The sequence below is a fragment of the Solea solea genome, chromosome 1 (genome assembly GCF_958295425.1).
Source record: "Solea solea chromosome 1, fSolSol10.1, whole genome shotgun sequence".
Taxonomy (NCBI): domain Eukaryota; kingdom Metazoa; phylum Chordata; class Actinopteri; order Pleuronectiformes; family Soleidae; genus Solea; species Solea solea.
Genome location: NC_081134.1, coordinates 34,641,488 through 34,668,127, shown reverse-complemented (window position 1 = coordinate 34,668,127; position 26,640 = coordinate 34,641,488). Strand labels below are relative to the sequence as shown.

The window sequence follows — 26,640 nt, the reverse complement described above, 5'->3', positions numbered from 1 at the left end:
CCTACTACTTTTCATCGTCATTAAGAATCTTGTTCTGATTTGATCACTGCTTTATCTGCGTGGGGTGACAGGTACGACCGTGTTTGGATATGTTATGCACATAGGTGATAGATTAGTTCACTTGCGGCTGAGCAGTTTTTGGCTTCCCTCGGGCAGAGTGTTCAGGTTCAACTCTGGAGAAAAAGAGCGGTTGAACTGTCCGTGACATTTCCTGTTGTGTTGTGACTGCATTTGCTCGGAGGGTTCAAACTTTCCCCTGCTTAGATCCCGGGACAGGTATCTGCGAGGGCACAGACAAGACTGTTAACTCTCTCTCTCTCCCTCTCTCTCTCTCTCTCTCTCTCTCTCTCTCACCGTCGATTTCACCTCTTTTACCTACTTAGACTCATCCAGACAGGGTGTGTCATAATGACAGAGGGAAAAAAACGAGTTTGATCAAAGTGATTGGTCCTTCACTCTTGTAACAAAGATGAAAGATGGTATTTTTATTGCACGCTAGTAACAGTGTAACACTGAACTAATTGGTCTTGATCTGCCAGTCACCCCAGGGGATGCAAATGGATATTCTTCCACTTTGGCTCTGCGGGGCCTTTACACTAGTGCGTCAAGCTGGAAGGAAAACAGAGTAAAATAGATAAATTAGACTTAAATGAGCTGGCCTTGTGGTTTTCCTGGAGAATCCCTTGCTGTCTTCTCCAGCCCACTCAACCAGTTGTGGCATGTGCTAGACAGCTCCTGACACAAGAGATTATTTTTACTTGTTTGAGATCACATTGTTATGTTCTGAGCAGGATTACTTGTTTTGATGGGATTGCTTAATAAAGTTAAGTCAAATACCATGTGCTGGGGTAACGTGAATGCAGTGAGAAGTTAACATCCTTTTAATTAGGGTGTCATCTTTTCTTTTCTGATCTGTTCTCTATTTGAATTAAGCGTTCCTTAAGTGGTCTGACATGAAACAGCAAAAGCATTACAAAAATATGGCTTTAAAGCTGAAAAAAAGATTGATTAATTGTCTCTGCCGTTTAGTCAGGAAAAAAATTGTTACTTTTTTTTTTTACAGTTCTTCACATAATCGTATTGTAAACTATATGTCTTCTTTTTGTGTTTTCTTTTTCTTCAGGATCACTCACGCACACTTACACCAGAGGAAGTGTTGCTCACCAGCTCAACAAAGAATTAGACAATATTAGAAATCAAAGAAATAAATTGGGTAAGTACAGTATTTGTTTGTATTTTTAATGCAGTTCATAACTTCAGAAAATACACTGTGGTCCAAAAGACCATTCCCAGACTTTTGGACCCCACTGTAGATGAAGTTAGCTTTTTACATATTGCTGACAAGCAGCCGCTTTCTCTCCGTCTGCCTTAATTTTTTAATTTGGACTTTGACCAGGACTGTCTGATAATTTTCCATCCATTTTAGGATATTATAAATGAGGCTTGAGCCTTTTGGTGAGCAGGGTGGGGACGGGGGGGGGGACGGGGGGGAAGCACAAAGGCACTTAGGATATTGGACAAGATGCAAACTTTATATTGTAGCAAGCCTTTTAGTGTTGTCATTAATTTAGAAGGATGGTGCATATAAAGTGCACTTGGCAAACTTCTTGGGCAGGCAGGGTGGGTGCACTTTGAGAATAAGGAGGACTAACAAGGTTGGAAATAGAGAAGGAAAGTCAATATGGTAAGGACTAAAGGGCAGTCAGATGTCAGATGCACATTATAAGTGGACTGTGGATGTCCATAACACAAGACACGGTGCATGTGGTCTAAATGCTGTCATCTGTGTCTTCACATATGACTGATGAGCTGAGGAAATAAGAGAGAGAAGGAAGACGTAGATATAGATATTTGAAATGTTTCATCTGGCTTGGAACTACAAGACACATTAGTTGCCCACCACATGAACACGCATGCATACGTGCACATGCATGCTCTCACACACACTCACCAAAATATAAATCACAAAATTAATTTAGCTGCATTGCTTTTCATCTGGGATTTATTATTGTTTGCACTAATTAAGGTAATGATGAGTGTGGCTAATTAAAGAGGAACAGCACCTTTTTTGAAGATTATGAAATATATATTACCTAGAGGGGGAAGGGAGGATGCGATGAGAGGTGAGATCATGTGAGGTATATGTACACACACCCTTACACCCTATGTTTTACTAAACCAAGCTGTACAACCCCTGTAAAAAAGCCAAAGGGTTTGAGGTTTCAGTAGTCGTCTTTGATGAGCATATTAATGAACAGGTGGTGGAAAGTGGTTTGTAATGGAAGAGTTTAGCTCATCATTGAATTGAGCTTTCAAAGATTTGGTACTCTGTGTATTTCCTAAGACAAATAACCTCGCACTTGTTCTCGCTCATTTCCTTTCAGAGAGAAGAAAGAAAGCATCAGGTTGGGAGAAGAACTTGCTGTATCCCATAGTGATGCTAATCCTGCTCGCAGGAACGGTGAGTGCCGAGACTGACCTATCATTAAGCCCCAACTGTTGACTCATGGCGTACACAGCCTGGCTGCTGGCCATTGGGACTAACACAACACCTCAAACCCCATCTTTTTACAGTTTTCCCACAGTGTGGGTGGGGAAAACCACTTTTGTTTAATAGCTGTTTGAGATGATTCTGAATAGCCACCTGCAACAACTGTGATTTTCAATAGATTATAGTGTGGGAAGACTGTTTATGCCGACTAATATTGTTAGATATGGCAGAAAGAACATGTGAGACACACGACACGTGCATCAAACAGCCCTCACATTGTTCAGGTTTTGAGAGGCTTAATGTTAGAACAGTTAGCAATCACAAGGTGATTATTATGCAACACACGTAAGGATCAGTAATGTTCTACATCAGTTATATCATAATGCCGGATACATTTTTGATTGATCAGACTTTTTATAATTAATTGTACAATGTGTAAACAAATCTTTGTCTTCCTCTCTGTCTGCAGACAATCTCAGTTCTTATGGTGGTACTGAACATCCTCTACCTTTTAGTGGATGAGACTGCCATGCCCAAAGGATCCACAGTAAGCGTAATGTCTAAATAAATGAAATGTTTGACTTGCGCCACCACACACACACACTCACACATGCCTATCAGACCTGCCATATTCCTAGCGGCGACATGAGTCAAATTCCGGATATGCTCAGGTGCATGCTAGAAGAAAAGGCCTAACCAGATGTTAATCAGGCTCCAACCTTGTGGCTCTGGTTTTGTTTTGGAAGCTCATTGAAAGTCATTTCACAGCAGTGGCGCAGATTCAGTCCACAGTGGGTGAATAAGCTGATTTTCCTCCCTACTGCAAATGCAGACAAGGCCAGGTGAAGAGCTCTTAGTGTGCAGCAGACTAACGGAGTGTGCAGCAGCTCCCAGAGATTCACATCTCTGCCTAACATGCAATGTGTTTTAAGCTCTCTCTATCTCTTCTCATCTGCAGTGACAGAGTCGCACGCGTGCGCGTGTGTGTACATGTGCTTGAGCGTGCGTGTGTGTTTGTGGTTGCATTCTTGTCTGAGAGGGGGCAACATAATGTATCCTATTTCTCCCTCATTTCATTTCACGTCTTGCGGGCAACTGACAGAGCTGCCCTCAACATTCCAATTATTTTATTGAGCTGAGATGTTTTCTTTGGCATGACGCGCTGCAGAAAATCCCCCAAATTACACTTGTCATGCATCTTGAAGCTGTCCTCCCTGACAGCGCGGCCCCACTAAATGGTTTATGCGTTTGTTGAGCTGAATGCAAGCCACACCTCTGATCTAACAGCACCCACAAGGGAAAGGGAGGGTGTCTCTTCTTCCATAACAATCAATACTGATATCGTATCCGTGCATCCACCTGTTAATCCTGCTCTCCTGCTCTCAAACTTCAACCCTCTTGCACAGAAATTCCCTTGAAGTTAGCTGCACACTATCTGGAAGGAGATGAGGACAGGCAAGAGAAAGTGATAAAAAAAGAGGTGGGGAGAGCGGCTGGTTTGAGGTCTGGATGACATTTGTCGGAGCAAAGAGGCTCAGTCTGTGGGAAAGTCAAATGAAGCCCTGATGTGCTGATTGTTGTCGGGGGAGAGCACAATAGAAGCGCCCTGTCAGTGTTTGTCTGCCCTGCTAAATACGCATCCTGCTGTAGCTTACTGAGTAGCGTGCCGCTCAACTTTACAGAGCAGAGGATGGAGGATGACGAGGGGCCGGGAGGGAAGAACAACAGACAGACAAAACAGGTGGATGCAGAAGAGAACACAAAGATGCAACAACAAGAGGGAGGTGGAGGAGAGGAACTGGGAACTGCTTCTGTCAAAGGACACGGTGTTTTACAGCTTGATGAACAAGCACTAAGAGCGACTAATAAAACTGTTACTGCAGGCCTTCCTATTTGGCAGCCAACACACTTGACACTGTATTTTGTAAAATGGACAATTAGCTGCAACTGGACTGCAATTTTCACCTCACTAAAGTTGCCCTTCTCTTAACACACTCAAACTTACATAAAAGCACCTGCAGGCTTTTTCTCACATAAGCACCTAAACTGCGACCTCTGTCTGATGATTATGCTTTGTTCCCACTTTCCAATAGTCAAACTAATTAGGGAAACCCATTTTAAAATAAGGAAAAACTGACATTATGATCTTCCAGTGAGAGTGTATGCAGTGCCAAAACATTATTCTGGAAATGTTGTTCCTGAGATTAAGTGCGATTAATTATAAGAAATCACTTTGGGTAAGACAATAGTTAGCGCAGTGCTTGGTTTTTTTATTAATAACCACGGTGTAGTGGAAAATGAAATGAAAATATGGTTCACATGAATTATTTGTGGCTCGATTTGTACATGTTTTCTTCAAGTCATAAAACAGATTTTTGTTGTTTAATTAATTCCACTCTCAAGAGGATAATATACTTCTGTACTTGATAAATGGTCAGATTTAAATTTAACAGCACCTAGGACAGGTATGCTCTGTTTCAAATGATGGCTGTCTCTTCACAGCCAAAGTCAATTTACAAGCATAAATCACCCTGGAAAGTCTCTCAGCAAGACTTCAGTTTGGATCAAATGCACAAGTTAAGTGGTTGCACTCATACAAGTACATCCCAAAGGATGTACCTAAAGTTAATAGCACCTCCTATATATTAAATTTACTACAGTATGTGTTTTTATTAGTCTTTTTTCTCTTTCTTGTTGGATATGTTGGCGTGGAGGGAATTATCTAGTCGGCGAGTGAATAAGGACTGGGAGGGAGATGCAGTGTGTAACTTTTTGTGATTTTTTTTGTTAAAATGTTTTACATTATTTGTTTTTTGCGGCCTTCATCTCAAAATAAGCTTTACCAAGCAATACTATCAGACCTGACTGAAGGAGTGTTTGTGTGTATACAGCAGCAGCACAGGGTTTATCCCAGTCAAACTGCTGTGAATTCACCTCTGAAAGTTTTAATGAACGCTTAATTATGAATGCTAGCAGCAGCTAGTTGTAGTTTACTAGTGCAACTTGGCTTTTGCCTCTGCCCCTGTCGCCGGGTGACACAAGATTGAAATGCAGCTACACAGAGATGTACAGTGAGAGTTGTGTGGAGCTTTGTGTGAACTCATTTGATAATGGTTTTTAATTTTTAGAGGTTGCTTACTATAGTTTTAAAATAAGTAAGTTAGATAAAGTCAACATTACTTTCAGGACCCACCAGAGGTCAAATAGTGTGAGAGAGAGAGAGAGAGAGAGAGGGAGGTGCTGACAGCCTTGCCGATGTGTATGTACTGCACGGTGTTAATCTTACGAGCAAAAAAAAAATGCAATGTGTCTGCTGACGGAGCTGTGGCAGGCAGTACAGACTAATACACCAGCCCCCCCTCGTCTCTTTTTGACACACAAAAACACACACTCCATCACCGTTCCTGCTACTGGAAAGAAAAGACGGAACGAGTTGAAAGGAGACGTACTGTGAAAGCTAGCGAGCTGTCCTGAGTGCGAGCTTACATGCATATGCAAGCAAGCGCATGCAAAAAAACACACGTATGCACACAATCCTAACACATGCTCGTCCGCCCGCCCTCCATTAATAAATGACATCAGATGTTATCTGCTAATTCCCAGTGTAAGAGAGAGAGTGAGAGGGAGAGCGAGAGGGAGAGCGAGAGCGAGAGCACTGCAGTAAGATCCCACAGATGACAGTTGCATAAAGAGGCATGAAACAACCTGCCAGGCTTTCCTTTTTTCTTCAGGCTCTTTCACAAAACAAATTTAGAAAAGGACACTCAAGGCGGCTGAGAGGAAATTAAATATCATAAACATGCTCTAAATATATAGTGTTTGCAGGGATATTGCAAGATTACTATAAGTAGAGAGCAGTGAGGTCAGGACCAACAAAAGCAAATAACTTCACTGACAACACAGAAGCTTGGTATGTGTTCAACTTGCTCCAGTTTAAAAGGTGTAGGTGTGTGCGTGTGCATGACAGTGGCAGATGGGGGGGGGGGGGGGGGGGTCAACTCTAGTGTGTTTGCTTAAGTATTTGTTTTGTTGTTTTTATGTTTTTGGCATGCATTCAGCCTGTACACTCATCTTACCGTAAGCAATGTGCTGTTTTTGTTTGAACACCTGTTCACATATTGTATGATCGACAGTGATTTGAAAAGAGCCTCTTTGATCTTGTTCCATTCATTACTTAGCCAATTTGATTCTGTCTCTCTTGAGTGGGGAAATTCTCCATGCACTTTGCAGGATTTCTGTAATTGTGTGTGTGTTGTGAGTGTGTTGGATTGTGTGTGTGTGCGCGTGTGAAAATGCCTGCAGTGCTGTCGTTTTCTCTGCTCCTCTTTCTATGTGTGATGTATTGATGTAAGATGACATTGAATAACCCAGTTTTTCGGTCTCTGTCTCCATCTTCATAGGACCGAGGCATTGGGAACACCTCTCTGTCCACATTTGGTGTAGCTCAGGCGGCGCTGGAAATCATCCTCATGATGTATCCTTTCAGTGACACCCCCCCCTTTGTCTGTGGCCGAAGCAGCATGCTCCATGGCCAAGAGCAACATTGTCCAGCCAGCTTTGTTTATCCAGGACATACTTCAGCCGGACACCTTCCGGAAGACATATTTAGCTGTTTCATCACCTTTTATCATAGGTGAAAAGGTGCAGGCTTGGGATACTTAAAACGACAACTCAATGAAGCTGCTTTGCTCCCAGCAGAAAAGTGTTATTGCTCCTTGATTGATTTGCCAAACAGCTACTTGATGGTGTCTTCTGTCGTCGGCTTCTATAGCCTGCGTGTCTTTAAGGGACTCACACCCAGGAAGGATGACACAACCATGACAACGGTAAAGATGGGATGGAAGGACTGGGGGGGTGCGGTGAAGTGGGAGAAAGGGTGGTGAGATTGTTCTTAAAGTTGCAAAGGTGTTTGGGGACCCCCTGTGTTTCATCTCTTTCCTCTCCTCTGCCTTCCTCTCTGCTCTGGACTCCTACTGCTCACTAATGTTTTCCTCCAGGCTTCTCAATGGCTTTAGTTGATCTGTCCAATATTTGTTTGTGGGTTGCGCAAATACTGGTTAAGTGCAAGCTCTTTCTTTGTTGTACATGAGAGGCAGAGTGGACTTTTGGTCTGTGAGGGTGTGTGTGTGTGGAGGGGGGGGTGTCTCTGTTAGGCCCACAGTGGCAACTATTCACTTGGTAATGAGTTTGGGAGTGGTGAGGCTTGTTAACTAGCCATGACGCTCCAGTGAAAGGACTTAAAAGGACAATGGAGAGAACCTGGTAATGAGCAACTTCAGAGGTAATTGTACAATAGGTGGAACTAATTTAACATCGAGTGGTGTGTGTGTGCATGTGTGGGCATGTCACGGTTTAATCTGTTGGTGTAATTGGGACTTTTTCCTTCCATTTCTCACCGTTTTCTTCTTTAAAAACTGTACGTAATGTTCCTGAGAGAATTTAAGTTTGATTATATGCTCTGGTTTTAAGATCATCGGTTGCTGTGTGTCCATTCTGGTCCTGAGTTCAGCACTGCCAGTGATGTCCAGAACTCTAGGTGAGTATAGCAGTGTGTGTGTGTGTGTGTCTCTCTGTATTAGAAAGTGTGGCATGCTAATTTCCTAATTCACAGACTAAATGGTAATACTTTGACACTTTTGGAAATGTCTTTTTCAAAGTCTTTCTGACGGGTCAGAGGATTCACAATACACAATCTGTCTACTAAATATCAAGCTACAGTCAGCATGGCTACACATAACTTAGTAGAAAGTATCAAGTCCACATCTCAACACCTAAAGATCAGTCATTAACAAGTCAATTCTAGTTCATTCATTGTCGAAAAAAATACTCAAAACGATGAGTAAATGGCTTTTGTGTTCACCAGTATGCTGAGATCTGCTTTGTGGAGTAAGTGTTGTCATCTACTCACCCCTACACAATTACCCGTGTGCCACCCAGAATTTCGGACCGTGAAGACTTTACATATTGACTAGAAAAGTGAACTTGTGGGTGTAACATGAACATGTCCACACAACTCTTAACGGACATGGAAGGTGGAACATACGGTGGGACCTTAGGCCTTGTTCATACTTTCCATGTGATGTACGTAAATGTCATCATCCAGTCAACATAAAACAACAACTTCTCGTTCACACATATTGCTCGAAAACCGAAAACCAGGGACCGAGCCAATCAAGGTTAGGGCTAATGTTCTCATCACTAAAATAAATACAGAATATGTATTTCTTTTGTTGACCAACAAGTTTTACACAAGTCCCACAAGAAATATGCAGATTGAACTGAAATTTTCTAAGAGGTGTTGTAATGACACTGCCACAAACAACCAGAAAGAGTAAATGCTCCTCCCCCACAGGCCGTATTCAGCACCAACATGGTCACTAGACCATTAAGGTTAGCAAGCTGAATTCTAGCATAGTTTCCCATAGTGACGTTAAAGGAGCGCAGGGAGAAGGGGTAAAATTGACAGGAATAGCACCATCACAATGGCACTAATAAACATGCAGAGTGCAGAGCACAGCTGTTCAAATAGCACTACTCACTGTGTGTGTGTGCGTGTGTGAGAGAGAGAGAGGGAGAGACAGACCATCAGAGTAGGAGAATGGGACAGAGCAAGCATACAGTGACTCAATGGAAGCTTTTACAAAATATCTACAGGTTCTGCTTTGTGACACTGAATAGATGAAAAAGAATAAATGCATGAGGCAGAGTTGAGGAGGGAAAAAAAAGAAAGCCTCCCAGCAGAAAAAGAAGACATGGAGAGCAGACTGTGATGAAGTGAGACGTTAAGAGACAAGAGAGGGTTTTGTGGGATAATGTGAGGTGTGCGTGTGTGTGTGTGTTACTGTGGGAAACATGTGCTGACTGTACTGTAGACTACGACAACAGTAAGCTGAAATCTGTCTGTTTCAACAATGTAGTGACAAATAGAGTTAAGCATCAGAACCACTTCTCACAAATATGTTGTGGTTTTTCGAGTCTTGCAGTGGAGAGGCTGTGTTATGTTAAACATTAGGACCTATAATTATAACACAAATATTAAACTAAATGGTGTTTGAGTAGAGAATTATCTTGTTTCTGTAAGACAAGTCGAACCTCCAGCAGTGACACCATCATTTACTTTTAAAATTGTAATTGTATTTATTGGTAGTATATGTTGTATGATGAAACAATCTATTCTGTAGTATTTTATATAATCAAAGTGTTGTTTTGGTTCCTTTGTTCCATTGGCTTCATTATAACAGACACAGTAGCGAGCCGAGAGAAAGTGATGAACGATGAAACTAGACATTTATCATTATATGTTTTTTGTCTCTTCTGGAGGACAACAGGTCAAGGATACTTTTTTTTTTTCCTCAAATGACATTCTGAAAGAAGAATCTTCTTGTGCCATATAATCTGAAATAATCCGCCACTGTACCACTGACATTCACAAATGCCATGAATGTCTTTATCCCCAATTAGATTTTCTCAAATTACCAGACCACAATCCAAACCTTTGGCATTAGAAATGAATTTAGCTGCATCGACTGGTCTCCGTCATCTCTCTGTTTCTCTCTCGCCGTCTCTTCACAGGCAATTTTGTTAAAGGCCCTCGATGCTTGCAAACTGCTTACTGTGGCTGTAAATACATCTCTCAAGACACTGAATCGATTGGCCAATCTAATTGACGACAGAGGCTGTGAAGATGTTACAGCAGACGTGGAATCTTCACGAGATCAGGGTTTCTTTAGTCTGACACGTCCTGATATCATTTCTCCATACAGATGACTTGTCATCTGTATGGAGGTGTCAAACGGTGTCACCTCATATAGACATGGATACCTTCAGTAAAGTAAAATATAAAAAGTGCAAAAACAGCTTTGTTGCCCTGCTACTTTACATTAATACTGGATGACACTGTTAGCTCATCCTTCTGCAGAGACATGTGGATTGGCAGGTCAATATGGATAAGCAGGAAAACAATAGAGTGCTGATGTTTTTCCAGACACCATGTGATCTGCTGTGACTGATGTTTGCTAACTGGTAAAGCAGCATGGAGCTAAGCGAAGGGAAAACTAATACTGCTTATTATTAGGGGTGGGAATCACAGGGTATATCTCAAGATATGATACGATGATGGTCCACTATACCAATGATATCACTCAAGTGCAGGATTTCTCTATTTATTCTCTATTTATTCACACAACACAGAACACAGTGCATAAAGTCGTCGATGGGGCATCACTTAACGTAGCTGTCACTGCAGTTATCTCACTATAAACTCTCTCTTCTGCCAGATAAAAGCCGCCCAAGTTTCCCTCATTCATTTGAGCACACTGTTTGCATTAGAGTGTCTTAATTTATTCATTAAAATAGCGATATTTGCACTAGTGTATCAATGATCGTACTGCACCAGGAAGGACGACGATATATCGCCAAATCAATATTGTGACCCACCCCTACTTCTTATCTTAGTGTGATGGTCCTGAAGACAGATAGAGATGAAGGCCACCTGCACACAACCCTCGTCAGCCTTTCTTTAAACTTCCACAGGAGGCAGTCTTTCCAAGAGAAGGGAAATACACAAAAACAGTGGTTGTTTGTCCAGTTCAAAAGCTTTTGTTTGAGTCTCATCTGTGTTATTATTATTGTTTTTATCAGCATATTTAATTATTCAGCTTTGCAGAAACTGGTGTGTATTTACTGTGTAAATTAGACACGAATCATGTGCAGGTGTGCAGAGGCTGCTTAAAGACTCAAAAGTTTTCTTTTTTTGTTTATTTGGACTGGGCTTGAACACAAAGGTGTCAACAAAAATCCTTGCTGTTACACAGAGGTTATTAATTCTGTAATATTTATTTTTCAGTGAGATTAACCCGGAAAACTTTTGGACGTAATGCCATCTTTCAAATTGAGCTTTTTACTTGTTGAAAGAGTTGGATCATTGTGAGAGACACATTTAAAGTAATGAAGCTGCGTTGTAGACACACGCCACTTTGCTAAATCGTACTGTTTGTTGCCGCCTCAGCTTTTTGCTTAGAAGAATTTTTTGTATTCATACAAAAACAGAGATTACAGCACTTCCTTGTACTTTTATGCACATATATGTACTTATATGTGGTAATAACTCTCTTATCGCAACTTTTTATGAAGAGTCATTAAAGGTCATACAGACCTGATAATTGCTTTGCCATAGTAGCATATAAAAATGACTCATTTTACAAGGCATGTTGTTTCTAAACCACATATTCTTTCTCTCTCTCTCTTTCTCTCTTTCTCTCTTTCTTTCTCACCCCCCCCCTCTCTCTCCAGGAATCACCAGGTTTGATCTTCTGGGAGACTTTGGGAGATTTAACTGGCTGGGAAACTTTTACATCGTCCTTTCGTACAACCTGCTGTTTGCAGTGGTGACAACGCTGTGTCTGGTGAGGAAATTCACCTCAGCAGTACGAGAAGAGCTACTGAAGGCTTTGGGTAAATTTATCAGTTTTTTTCCCAGTTTTCTTATTCATGAATTTTGATTTCATATATTGTATGACGCACTATTTCTTCTTCTAATAATTATTTCCGGTGCAATGCTGACCTCCACAAGAACAAAAATGTTTGCAGTTCCTGATGCACTCATTTCCAGAATGCACTATATATATTCTAAAATAACGTTTCCTTCGATATGGTGGAATTATATGTACGTAGATTATGAACCTGTCTATATTTTAAAGCCTCTTTCATATTAAAATTAGCGGCTGAACCTGAGGTGAAGTAGCCAAAAAATATTGTTAATTGTGATGTCATGTTGTCATGTCATGTTGGATACAAAAAGAGTGAAGAAAGAATTAAAATTACCACCACAATGGGAGCTCAATTATAATGTTAGGTCTCTCTTGATTGACGTTAGAATGTTAGAATGCTGAGTACGGTTTGCTCCGTAAGTTAATATTGTGCCAGAAATAAAAATAAAGCAGGCGAAGAAGAAGAAACGAGCATGTTTACCCAGGTCTCACGTGTCCACTAATACAGATCAGAGCCAAAGCGGATAAAATGCAGAGTCTCTTGACCTGGGAGTGTATGCCAATTGAACTCGTTCCCACTGGTGAAAAACCCAGTGAACCTGGGATTAAACATTCAGTATAAGAAATGACTACTCCATTTCCTCCTAATTCTGAATCTACAAATGTGGACAAGCACAAGCCCGAGTAACAAAATGGACACATTATTGCAGCGAGATCCTCTGCTCTGCTGGACTGACATGTGACAGAGGATGGAGTGCATCCCAAAGACTTTTGGTGATAGGACCTGAGTGTTTGATACACAGGGTGGGATAGGGTTAGAAAATGTCAGACAGAAGGACTGAGGGGGGGGGGCCGGAAGGGAGGCACATCAATACCTCGTGTCTAAGAGAAAGTCTGAGGCTTTTTAATGAGATTTCTCTCCCTTATCTCCTCCTGTCCAGGTCTGGATAAATTGCAACTGTCAAACAGCCCCACGGACCCTGAATCTGGGAAGCTTTCGGCCAACGGGCATCAGAAAACTCTGTGAAAGGGATGACACATCAACATACACACACACACACACACACACACACATATATAATATATAAACACACACACACACACACACACACACACACACACACACACCTTAGCATAGCCAAAGGGAGATTTTAACAGTACTGCCTGACTGCTGAAAGGTGAAAGGGATTGGAAGGAACTTAATAAACCCCAGCAGTGTCTGACGGATGCTGCAAATGGAGGCAGAGAGCAATTTAGCTTCGTGACATTCCATCCTCTGCGTCTCAGATGGAAGCTGGGACAGAGCCAGGGATGCGACGGAGGGGTGAAACAGACTGGCATCACTGCAGTGACCTTGATGTTGACCTCAACTGCGACTGTGACTTTAAAAACCACCCGTCTCTTGCTTCAGGAGAACCCCCCCCCACACCCCCCTCCCCACCATTGCTACTTGGTATTCCAAACTCAAGCTGCACTAGACAGAAGTAAGAGGCTACAGCAGGTGAAAAAAATGCACCTTCTGTCTTTTTTTATGTCTTAGAGCAAACTAAAAGGCAATGGGTTGTTGTTTTTCCTTCACACTGCTGCTGCTCTGTATTCAGCGTAGTAATATCAGTATGTTCATGGTTGCATTAGCAGGTTGTGGTCTCTCGACGCTGTGTGGACTGATACAGGCGCAATAAAAGGTGTCAATAATTTCTTTTTCATTTAAGCTATAAAATGTGAAAAAAAAACAACAAACAAGAAAATGTGCTGAAACGTAAAAGAAGTCTTTAATCCACGCTCAGTCCTTCACATGATATGCATCGGCACCGTCGTTACTGACGGGCCTCAGATTTTAGCACTTGTGCGGTCATTAGTCTTTTATTTTATCGGGCTTTACTCAAGTGCGCTTTAAATTTATTGATGATGTCATTATAGTTTTTATGAAGTAGGGTAAGAACTTTTTTTAGGTGCTCTAGATTTGACTTGAGCTACTCTACAAATGGCAAACTACACTACACAGGGGTTTTCTCCACTTCAGTGCCATTGAATAGAAAGCTTCAGTGCATTTGGAGTCTGTTGGTTTTGTTTCCTGAAAATGTGGTTGTTATTATATGCACATGATAAGAAAAGTTCACCATTTCCTCATCCCTCCCACAAAAAAACAAAAACAAAGAAAAAGATCAGATCTGTCACTTATGTTAAATGTTGTATTCATGTGTACATAAGGTGTAATATTGTACCTCCTTCAGGCTCCATGGATGTGAATAGTGGTCTCTCAGTGAGTCCACCGAGGGTCTGACTCACTAAGCAGTCTGTATTTTCTTTGACATATTTTGTTTTTAAACACCTGATGCAAACCTGTAACAGTCTTCACATACGGAGTGAAAAAGGTGCAGAAAGACTTGGTGACTCAGGCCCCACTTACATGTTGTCGTATTGCTGCATATAATCTTCTGAACTGTGATGTTCTTTGTCTCCAGAACCACCTTAAATGCCTTATATGACGAGCATCTCACAGGCTTAAAAGTTAAGGTTGTTTCCTGTTCTGTGTGTGTCGTCTGTTTATCTACATATGCACACGTGCATATGTCTCGACAGACAGTTCCACTGTGACCTGCTGTACACCATCGAGTATCTAGTCTAAAGCCAGCTGATATGATGTACGTGATGTTTGCCATGAATGTTGTCAGAGTAGCTCTAATCTACATTTTGAGACTCATTCCTTTCCCATAAAAACTCGGAGCACTTGCTAGAATAGGGTCGAGCCATTAAACGACGTTGTTTTTATGGTGTTTTACGGGCGTCGCGTGTTCTCATGGTGATTTATATGACGTGATAATGACAGACAAAAAAGAAAGCAAAGACATTTTAATTTATATATATATATATATATATGCATTTGAAACTATAGTTTCTCAGGACAGGGGGAATGTTTTACATCAAAGCTGTCTGCCAATGATTGTTGCTTTATCACTAAGACTGGATCCAAACACAGATTTACAATTCTGAAGCCATCTTCCCACATGAGTAAATCAGACCTGACGTTGTTTTGTTAACGGACGATCTATTCATTTAACAGAGTCCAGGTTCTACAATATTCTCCACTATTTCATGTCCTCAGATATTTTTAATGATAGGATGGCGACGAGTATTGGAAAGAAGGCACAAGTGATGCGGTGAAGTAAAAGGGATGATAATGTACACTGGTAAGAGGATTTTAATGAGAAATAAAAGATTTTATTAGTGGATCTGAATGAAGTATTTACACATAAAGAGGCTAAATGTAGATTTTTTTTTTTTTTTTTTTTTTTAAGAGTTCCATCATAGTTGTGCTTCCATCTAATGAACAGACGAGTAACACTGGACTCTGCAGTACGTGACAGGGAAGCAACTCAATCATTCATACTCCTCGCCAGTACCTTCTGACCTGAGAGCTGACAGGTCTCTTTTTTTATTAAAGCAAGCTTTTCTGTCGTCTTTACAGTACAACTGTGTTCTCTGGAGGTTTTTAACGCCGCGAGAGATGGTCTGTACTGTATGTGATGCAGCTTTTATTTCTGTCTGTATGTCAAGTCTCTGCATGTAATATTTGGTAAAATGTCTTGTGAATGTATTTTTTTTTTTAAATAAACATTTCTCAGTTTGTTAAATTTATGTTGTTACTGTTGATGTTTTATGTCTTTTAAAAAAAAAAAAATAATAATAATAATAATAATAAAAGTAGAAAATGTGTCCACATGTTTTCACATGTCATTATAACATCCAGGACATCAGAGGTGGTGAATGGGACATTTTTGGGGAAATGGATTTTGTCTCTTTGGTATCATGGTCAGTATGAAGCTAAGACCCTATCTGGATGGGATTAGTTTAACCCTAAGCTTACATTTTTACTTTCTACCTGAAGAAAAGATGCTGTGTATTCACTGAGCCTTAGAGATGCCATGCTAGTTGTGACACAATTTATGATATCAGTGTGATTTGTAACAAACCTCCACTCATGCCTCTGTTTCCCCAAGCATGTTAAGAAACTATGGTGGCCTTCACATACCAGAAAGGATGTTCTGCTTGGTAATCTTCCGCCTCAAACCACACTGTGTGGCTGCTGTAGAAACATTGCAGAGCAAGACGGCGGCCATAAAAATCTAATTCTAAAGCTACAAACCAAATGATGTTTATTTTAATGTGATTACATGCTTATTATTCCTTTGGTTTACTGCTATTATGCACTGTATTTTATGTAATGCCATTGTATCGATGTGGGTCAGTGAGGCTCATGGCTGGTGAGGCACTGACTCACTCAGGGTCAGATTTACAAAGAAAAAGTAGCATATTCATGACTAAATTGGCAGCATGCACATCACGTTGACTACAGGTTAAGTTTCATATCGCATCAGCATTCTTTACACACACATAGGTAAGGTACATATTTGGCTAAGAAAGAATATTACATTTGCTCTGCGCCCTCCAAGAACAGCAGAACCTGTTGGGCTCACATTGTGCCCCTTTCACTGCAGCGAGGTACTGTCTGCTTCACCTCATGCCTCTTCACTGCCGATTTATGTCCGATCAGCAAGGCTAAATATGTCACACACATTCTTTTCAAAGATAAAAGCCAGACTATAACGTATAATAAACGTGTCTGCAAACATTATATTGGCGACATACGGAGAGACAGCAACAGGCACACGTGGAATGGATTTTTATATGTCGCCAATATAAAAATTTAAATACGCAAATTAAGAAAACATTTGCATAATTATTGGAATCATACAGAAAACAAGTGGACTAATTTATTTCATGTTATAATTTTTACTTTTTTTTTACTTTTCATGATGACAGGTGAGGCTCTGCTCTTTTAAACATTCTCTATAAATGAAAAACTTATAGAAACATCTTAATGGGTTTTATATTCGGTCTCCAATATACTCTCCTGAATGTTATACACAACCTTTGACTCAAAGTTTTGAGTGGTAACAACCTTCACATTTAACTCAATACGAAAGTGAATTACATTTTCCCTAAATACTGAAACCTTCTTTCGATCTTTTCAGTCACATTCATAGATGAGTTTATCTTAAACGTGTACCTGCTTCAGATGACTTTTTTGTAGTAGACAGATCTGCAGAGGGGACATGAAGGTCTGCTGTCTGCTGTAAATGACTCGAACGCCTCCAAACAGAGCTGGTGAAAGAGGTGAGAGCACGACAGCAGCACGGTTCGTCTTCGCTGCTGACGGTTGGACTGAGCGGCTTCTGTTGGCAGGTCCTGGCTGCACAGTGCCGTCAGGCAGATGGGGCAGTCCAGCACACCTCTCTGGATCACCTGTTTCAAACAAACAATATGTGGTGTTCACTACTTTTGTCGCAGATAAAAAAGATGATGCATTATACATGTAGAGCATTTATACCTGAAGTGAGCCTGAGGGGTTGAATTTAAATGCCCTTTTAAAGTATTTGTCTTGAAAATATGGTGTAAACATAAAAGTATGTGGAAACTTTTAAGCGACTGACCTAGTATTTCTGTTTAGAACCGAGGTTCACTATTTACGACAGCACATTGACACCATGGTGGATGTTTATCGACAACGAAGAAGAACCAGTTGTCAATTCATTTTATTATACTCAAAGTGCTGGTGATATCTCAGTTTTTGTGACTTTGTGTGTATCTGTATTTAATTCCTCCTGGATGTGATGATAACTTTTGTCCTTTGTTTGCCCACAACCATAAATAAAAGCTTCGAAAGTAGAGGACTTTCAATTTAAAAAGACTAAATCTGTTTGCAGCTGCCTGACAGGTTTGATCCAACGCAACATGTTTACCAGTGATCCTTATAAAAACAAAGCAGCACACGCACAGCTCAGCCGACGATTACCCAAACACAGCTACCTGGAATTAAAAGCCCACCGTGCCCAAATGTTTCATATGGAGCTGTGCTCCACTTAACGAGTTTGCATCCGTGAAAAAGGTGCAGGGGATGTGTTGAAAGCACATTCACTGTTTGATGGCCCATGTCAAGGCTGAGCCACTCTCGTCTTGTGCTCAACCTTTTCACACCAGATAAAGAAAAATTCTTCTTTGCACACACACACACACACACACCTCACCCCCCCCCCCCCCCCCCCCGGTGGAAAATGGTACTGTCTGCTATGAAAGCCAACAATGGAGCCTTATACAACAGCAAATCCTAATGTCTTCTCAGTTCCTCTGCAGCGATGAAAAGCCTGTCGTGCATTATCAGGCTGACTCTTGTTTTTTTGTAAACAGGGAGGATTATTAGCCTTCCCACTGCCTTTCATTTGGTAAAGTGAATGATCACCTCAGGAGAGTGTACCTTCAATATAGCAGCTGTGATGATGTTGTCCGCATGCAAGTGTTAACACGTTGGAGAAAGGTAAGGCAGGGTGAAGGAGAATCAGACTAGGATTAGATATTTATACAAGGCCACATTTGCCTTGTGGATGAGCAGAGAGTGTCTCGTTTTCTGACCTGCCTCTGTATTCTGTCCCAGTCGTTTTCCCGTGGCTCGGCGACGCTCTTTCTCTCCAGCTGCTGGAACACTCGTCTGCTTGATGACAGGGAGCGGTCGATATCACTCAGAAAAGCCTCCATGTTGGTGTGACAGTGTCGGACAAAGCTGTCATTCAACTCCTGCAACTAATTAGAAAAACCATTTTATTGGCACAAAGGAGGCATGTTTCATTCAGACACACAATAGAGCCGTGTTTTCAGTAAAGGCAAATTGTGTCTGTGTGTGTGTGTTTGTGCGAGTCTGTGGCGCGCTGTGAGGACAAAGTTGGACTCAAACCTATCTTTGTGAGGACATTTTGCTGGTCCTCGCAACTTTAAGGGGCTTTTTCAGGCTTAAGACTTGGTGTTAGGGTGAGATCTTAGAATTAGGTTTATGTCAGGGTGAGATTAAAGGTTAGGGTTGCGCACTTAGGGGTCAGAGAATGCATTATATCGCAGAGTGTCCTCACTAAGACTGCTGTAGAAGAATGCATGTGTGTGTATTGTAATGGCTGAGGCACACTGACAGGGTGTTGTTGTTAAACAGCGAGATCAATACAGTCATGTATCCCACTAACAAGGAGACTCAGTGGAAACATGGCGCTGGGAAACATGCAAACAGTCGTATAAACACTTGTGAGATAAAATCTAATCAATATTAACTATACAATAAAATCACAATCCTGAAACATTGTGAGGTTTTGATGAATCCGTCTTTCTACAGCAATAATTCTGGGATATGATTTTTTTTTTTATAAAGCATCCTATCAAGTCCTTCATCCTCACACTGGCCATTTTAAAGACTCTCTTCTAGTGTCTGTCATCCCGTAAATTGTCCGTCTCCTCCCATGTACAACAGCTGTTGCTAAGCAACGCTAATGCCTTCACTTCATATGCTTTAAATCAAAAAACAGTCTCACTCGTCGGTGAAGGGGCTATTTATACACGCAAAGTTTCAAAGGCAGTCGAACAATAATGATATACTTAAAAATAAAATAAATGTACAACCCCGGCGAGATCATATCAATTAAGCCATCTCCATGGCAACTGAAGGATATAAGATGCGTCTTAAAAGGTCCAGTACAACAAACCCAATACGTGACAGGAACCTGTTTGTCCAACTGAATCAATAATTGCACATGATAACAGAAATGTAAACGTCTATATAGAGCTTCAACGGAGAGATAGAACATCTAAAGAAGTTCAAAGTTCAACATCATATCTGTGTGTATGTGTTGAGTTTGGTCAGTCAGCAAGGCAGGTATACAGTATTAGAGAAGTAAATACGTTTATAGTCATACACTTTCTATATATAATAATAGGGAGATCATGTAACTTATTACTTTCTGCATGCTAAAATATCCTTGTTATGTTCTGTCTCTGACACACACACACACACACACACACACACTAACCCTGTTCACAGTGTCATGAGAAGTGCTTTACAGCAAGGCTTTTATCACTAATTAAACAACTGTTAACTATTGCGATGGAAGGTTTTTATGAGCCTGGCTGACTTTTCCACAGTCAAGGCAAACAGTGCAGCCTCTGGTGAACTTTGCATTGCTCCACAGTGGATGAAAACAGGGGAGGACGGAGAAGGGGAAGAAGAGGTGGAGCGCAGAGGCATTATCTCACGGTGATCCATCTAGATGCCAACAGTGTCTCCCTTAATGTGTTGACTCAGGGTCGGACCTCCGTCGTGAGTAAAAATTGAAAGCATATAGCATCAGGATCAGCTGATAAGATTTCTGAAACTGGCCTGATTTGCTGATTTTTTTCTTCCCCCCCCCCCAGGCAACACCTGGGGCTAGGTGGCACAAAGATGCTTTATTGCCTCCTGCTATCGCAAAGGGAAAAAAGCTGAAAGAATGGGTTTCTCTGTCTCAGACAGTTTCCAGCACTAACACGCCTGTTTGCATTACAGTCAGCTAAGCAAATAAGTCTTCCCCCTGAAAATCACGCCAGTCAGAGCTGTCAGCGCCGCGCCGCGCAGCTCGCAGCTCTTGAAGATCATCCTCAGTGTGACAAAAGATATGAGACAATCTCGCGACCACCCACGACCGCTGATTCACACAGCACCAATGTAAAGTGGCTGACGGTGTCTGTGACTCCGTCCAAATGCATGTGAACGCGGACGCGGCCTAATGTGTTAGAACAGAGCTAATTGGCGAGGTAAAAGGCTGCGTCTTTGTCTAAGTGACGTGTCGGGGCAGGGTTTACAGGGCGAGATGATGGAGAGTGACGAGCAAGCGTAGGACGCCGCGACCCTTGCAACATGTACGAGTGTGGTCCTCATACATTTGTCACTTTTGTTTAATCAACCTCTTTGAAGTGCAGGTGCACTCTCCATGATTACAACACTGAACTAAATAAATAAATAAATAAATAAAAAGCCTCCTCTTGAAGACACACTGGAGACCCAGAGACTCATGTGCAGCTCTGCATCCTTGATAATCTGGTGAGAGAAGTGGTTCTTTGGTGATCTACGGCCTCAGATGGGAGAGGTTCACTAGGTGGCATTGTTCCCTTTTCCTGTGAGCCACAGTCAAATGACCCCCGTCCATTGGGCGGATCTCAAGTCCATCACTCAGACACTTTTTAAATATTCCCTCCATCACGTCCAACAGCTGCGTGATTTATAGCTTTGAAACTGGACAAGAGAACAAAGCCTGAAATGAGAACCTGCGTCAGGTATCCGAGCAAGCACTCGCGGCACAGGTCCGTCTTCGTCCCGTCCGGCCAAGATACGGTGCTACGCACTCTCTCGCAACACACACGCAACACACTGATCGATGAAGGAATACCAGAGCCAAACACGCACAGGGGGATATCGGCGCTTTTGTGTTGACCCTGCGACGACCAGACTTGTTTGACTAACACACAGAACTCTCTCCACATCAGTAGACAAACAGTGTATGATTCACAAAGCATCAAAGGATTTGAAGAGGGTGAGAGCAGGTGGAGGTGTGTGTGTGTGGGTTAGCAGTAAGGTCAGTGAGTCCCTAAGACCCACGTCTCAACCCTGATAATGTGGGTTTTATCACGGCTCTTACTCAACCAAGTGTTTTCTTTATGTTAACTGTATGTAAATTGTAACCCAGTTTACAAAATAAATCACTACAACAGCAAAATTGTGCACAGATTTTGGGATGCACGATATTATTGGCATGATATCGGCAATATAGACTTTAAAAATGTATTATTGGACATCAGCATTACTGATAAACAGTAGGCAGAAAAGGCTTCTATCTCCTTGATTTAAACAGAAGAGACTAAATTACCTCTGCAGTTGGTATCGGTTATTGGTTCAAGTGTACGGACATAGTGGATATTGGCCAAAAGTCCAATATTGCGCATCGCCACTTTATTTTTCCTGTCACACCTAATATTATTCTTCATATATAAACTAGTACATTTCCAAGAAATAACATGGCTTGCTAAATCAATCACAGCTTTGATGTATGAATGCCATTCAAAAATATGCCATATTTCTGGATTAAAAACATCTAAAAGTGATGAGGCTAGTGTTCTTTTACATTAGACCAAAAATCCATCCGTGGCTTCTGATCCAGTCTTTGGCAATGACTGATCAAAACGGTTCAGGTGAAATGTAAGATGAATGTGTGAACGTGTGTTCGGTGTGTGATGATGTGATCACCTCAGTGCCCGACGTCCTCACTCACCTTTGCTTCGAAGAATCTGCGTCGCAGCCGTTTGTCCTTTGGGCAGATTGTTTTCCTCACGTGTCTGTACCACTTACGGGCAACGTGGCCTCGCCAGCATGCTTGAATTCTACGCACGTATGAAACACAATCACACAAACAAACAAACCCACAACGATTAGACAATACAGTGTTCGTTTTTAAGGATTTAAAATGAATAGTGTGATAAGATTGGCAGGTAAACAAATAAAGATATTGTCTAATAAATCTTTTCCAATACATTTTTCTATACTTGGATGATTTTGCCCATCAATGCTGCTTGAAGATGCTCCAGTTTAAGGAAAAACAAATTGATGAGGTGCTGAAATTCTCCTACAAGTGATGTTAATGTTATATTTTCATACCTGGTGGCACACTGGTGTCTGAAGAGACGGGCTGCGTCATGGATCACGCGTGTCTCATACTGCTCCCGTCTGCACACGGGACACCGCTTCCTCCCCGAGAACCTCTCAAAGGCCTGCAGACACGCTTTGTGGAAAACATGGGAGCAGGACAGCAACACCTACAAGACAACAGTCACCGACAGTCATCAGTTTTTGTGATAATACATAAGAGTGTAGATGTTAGAGGTTGCGGGAAGTGTATTGGATCTTTAAATGCTTAGAAATGTGTATGTTTTAAGCTTTAAGCCACTTTAAATCGGTGTGTATTTATGCACATATGTGAAAGTGTGTATGTGATGTTAAGTGCTATTTGTCAAGGGAATAGAGGGAGTCAGGATGACCCCCCAGTGAGTCGACTGGGAGTGGGACTAAAGTCTCCCTCTACCTGGGAGTGGGGCTTCTTTTATCGTCTGAAAGGAGACGGCCACCGCTCTGGGGCTTTGCACACAAACCAGTTTACTCAGATCTCTGGAGGGCAGAGGGGAGGCATATTGATTTCCTATTGTTTTTCGTGCCTGACCAACACACTCCATCACCGGTGAAAGGGCCCCCTGCAGTGTACAATTTCCAAGAACTCCACAAGCCATTAGACCAGAGAGAAATTTCTTCTCACAGCATTTTAAGCTACAGTTTAAAGCCACCCATACAACAAAGAGATGGAATACACATTTCTTTTTCTTTTGAAGCAGTAAAGCTGTATGATGTGGGGGGGGGGATATCTAAATCTGATCATTTTCTTCAACTCAAGCATCAATGTTCCTGGTGTAATGGATTTAAAATATACAGTATATTCTAATGCAATGATAACAACTTAAATATATGAATTACCATGAGTGAAACCACTAACAGTGAAGTCTACACTACTGTACTGTGTAGGAATTTAAGTACATTAATGTTATCTTAGACACCCCCATCTCCTTCAAAATACAATTTAAATCAATCTAAGCTATTTCAGGGCAGCAATAATATTGTTTTACCAATTGGTTCTTAATTCTTTAAAACCTTACCCTCAACATGTCAGTCTGGACTTTAGTTTTGCTTATTTTAACCATAAAAAGGGCCAGAAAATGTCCTGTGACTAAGGGCTTTAGCCCATTTTTCCAGAATAACTTTCAATATGTGGCAGTTTTACTGCATGTTAAAAAAGTGTATTAACAATTTAACATTACGAAAAAAAAAAAAAAAAATATAGAAAAAAACTAGCATGTTAAATTTGAAATCTGAATAGTATAAAACAAAAATGGAAACTATGTACAGGTGTTCTTCCCACTCTGTCCTCTCTGGCAACAAAGACGCAGACTCTCCGTCTTCCTGCAACAGCGCAAGTGAAATAACTGTAATAACAATATTGTTGGCTTTGACTTGCAACTTCTCAGCTTTCTGAAACAGTTGCATAATTACGGTAATACAAAGTGTGCTTGCGCAAATGTGACGAGAGTTAACAAGTACATCAACCCAATACCTATCTCTTTTATGGAATTATTCAACATGAAACACTTCACTTATCATTGTAAAATCCGTGAAAGGTTTTGAAAACATCACTACTTTCAAATTTGCACGCGTGACGCAATTCATTTTGCAATTATTTGAACTCATTTTCTTTTTTTAAACCCCTTTTAAATCTGTTACCTTGAGAATTTGGGGCCGTCATTCAAACGATACGAGCAGGAGACAGGAGTACACACAACTGGCTCAAAGCAACTGCTGTTTTAAGCATTTTTTTTCTCCTTTGTCATACAAATGCTAGAATGCAACACCAGACAGAAGCACAGTGCCACTGTCACAATGTGAAGGCTTCCAGGAAAATGCCAAATCACCAAAGATTCCCTCTTGTCACTTTCCCTTGTTAGCAGGCTCTAATTAACTTTTCTCAAACTAATATTTACACATGCATCTATGGCAACTGTGCTTTGTGAGGCCGCCTATTCTAGTCCCACATTCTTGAGGAGATTGGCATCTTAAAAGGGGATCGGAAAGGTGTAAAAGGCTGAATGACCCTCACAGTTACACACTGATTGCTACATCATCACGTCACACTTGAGTTCCAAGGCAGTATGGGTAAATTTGTACAGTTGTCTACACAGATTAGAACATACAGGAACTGCAGGTGGAGGCTGGTGGGGGGGCTTTGTGTGTGTGTGTGTATATATTTGTATGCTCATGTGTGCATGTGGACACAACAGGCTTTTCCCGAGGACAGACACAGAACATTGAAAAAAGCAGCTACAGTGTTGGGCGAATACCTGAGGCTGCAGGCGGAACTCCTCCCTGCATATTGCACAGGGTTGAGCAGACTCCCCCTGCTCAACAGACCTCGCCTTGACCCGCGTCCACTCTGCCTCCATCAGCCTCTCTGCCGGGGAAGCCACCAGACCCATCTTCTGAGCTGAGCAACACATGAATAATAAAATAAAACAACACATCTAAAAACGGCAAGACATTTTCCAAAGTTTTTCCTTACCCAATGTTAAAGGAGATGGAGCAGGATCGAGCACGTATTCACGCTCATCTTGCCTCTCCTGCCTCTGGAAACCCATCTCCTCCTCCTCCTCCTCCACGTTTTCTCCTGATTGTTGTTTTCTGGGGGCTTTTCTGTTGCATCTCCACAAAGGGTCAGATAATGAGAAGTTTGAATGCAGCAGGCTCCGAGTGATGTGGTCCTGAAAGGCAACGGCGGTGACCACCATCGCGCTGCTCGTTTTAGACTTCATGCCCTGTATTAGTAAGAGTAGAGAGCGAAGAAGGTGATGAAGAAGAAATGTTATTAGGATGTGCATCTATCTATCTATCTATCTATCTATCTATCTGTCTATCTATCTATAGTTTGAAGAACAGTAAATTCAGATTCATATCCCCACAGGCCAATTTATTAGGTACACCATTTTAAGTTACTTTTGTTGACACAAAATGTCTAAATCAGTCAATCACATAGCAGCACCATTAGAACAGAGAAGAAAGGTGATTTAAGTGACTCTGAATGTGGCATGGTTGTTGGTGAGTGTTTCAGAAACTGCTGTTCGTCTGGGTTTATGTTTCTAGGTTTTACAGAGAATGGTCTAAAAAAGAGAAAATATTCAAAATAAATACCACGATGATGTCAGAGGGCAATGACCAGACTGGTTTAAAATGATAGCAAGGCAACAATAATTTGTTAATAACAATTATTTTCCCGTGTACCTAATAAAGTGGTCCTTTCGTGTATACAGCACAGCCTGAAGCCAAATAAACACAATATTTTCATGACAGAAATATTGTTACTAATGGCATAAATGTTGTCTTTAATTATTTCTTTTATTTTAACACGGCGTGACGCTCAGCTCACGCAGGTGTTGACTATCTCATTAAGCAGGTGCCAAACATGACACAGCAATTTAACTCTGTTCCACCGAAACACGCAAACATACAAAGTAGAGAGACATTTTCTCCCGTAGTTCTTATTTCAGTACAGTTTCATGAATAATACATATGCATATATATATAACAAGTTAGTGTGAAAGGCAGCCAAAAAATACAAACCTTTTGTAACCGCGACGCCATCCTATCAACGGACTGTTTGAGCTGTTACCGGGCAACTTAGCCCCGCCCCATGTCCTCGCGTCACCACTGCTGTGCCTCATCACTGCCTCTGATTGGCTGAAACCTCTGGGTCAGCTGATTGGTTATTGTTTTCAAATGACTGTGAAGACAGAGATGTGTAAAAACAATAACTATGTGTATTTCTTTTTTGTTTATTACACTTGTTCCTGTTTAAAACTTTTGTTTGTTTTAACATTTTAAATATGTGATAGTGTTATTTGGGGATTTTAAGTAATAGAATTTAAAAACACCCAACAACTGCTATTTACTGAAAAATTGTGTTACTTGGGTATGATTTTTGTTATATTGAGAGGAGACAAACCCATTCACAAATACATGAATCAAAGTAAAATCTATGATAAAACAACAATGAGAGTGAATATTTGAACAGCATGACTGGAATCATGAGATATCCTTATTACGCTCAATTCATTCCACATATTCTTCCATATCAGTCGTTTGGTGGGGGATTTCTTGAGGTTCCA

The 26,640-nt window shown here is 41.2% G+C and overlaps 2 protein-coding genes across 2 annotated transcripts in view; one reads left to right on the top strand and one right to left on the bottom strand.

The window, feature by feature from the left end:
* Positions 1–15,618, top strand: part of lmbr1 (limb development membrane protein 1) — a 33,865-nt gene extending 18,247 nt beyond the window's left edge. The window contains exons 10-17 of the mRNA XM_058650990.1: positions 1,124–1,213; positions 2,385–2,461; positions 2,961–3,038; positions 6,892–6,965; positions 7,227–7,317; positions 7,961–8,027; positions 11,783–11,944; positions 12,921–15,618. Coding sequence (XP_058506973.1) covers positions 1,124–1,213; positions 2,385–2,461; positions 2,961–3,038; positions 6,892–6,965; positions 7,227–7,317; positions 7,961–8,027; positions 11,783–11,944; positions 12,921–13,006 — 725 coding nt within the window. The 3' untranslated portion in view covers positions 13,007–15,618. The remainder of the gene's footprint in view (positions 1–1,123; positions 1,214–2,384; positions 2,462–2,960; positions 3,039–6,891; positions 6,966–7,226; positions 7,318–7,960; positions 8,028–11,782; positions 11,945–12,920) is intronic.
* Positions 1–26,246, bottom strand: part of rnf32 (ring finger protein 32) — a 38,180-nt gene extending 11,934 nt beyond the window's left edge. Inside the window, exons 1-7 of the mRNA XM_058651004.1 lie at positions 26,096–26,246; positions 25,041–25,293; positions 24,823–24,965; positions 22,541–22,698; positions 22,158–22,266; positions 18,451–18,618; positions 17,051–17,286 (exon numbers count right to left, since the gene is read on the bottom strand). Of these exons, the coding sequence (XP_058506987.1) occupies positions 17,056–17,286; positions 18,451–18,618; positions 22,158–22,266; positions 22,541–22,698; positions 24,823–24,965; positions 25,041–25,293; positions 26,096–26,116 (1,083 nt within the window). The 5' untranslated portion in view covers positions 26,117–26,246 and the 3' untranslated portion in view covers positions 17,051–17,055. The remainder of the gene's footprint in view (positions 1–17,050; positions 17,287–18,450; positions 18,619–22,157; positions 22,267–22,540; positions 22,699–24,822; positions 24,966–25,040; positions 25,294–26,095) is intronic.
* Positions 26,247–26,640: the final 394 nt, after the last annotated feature.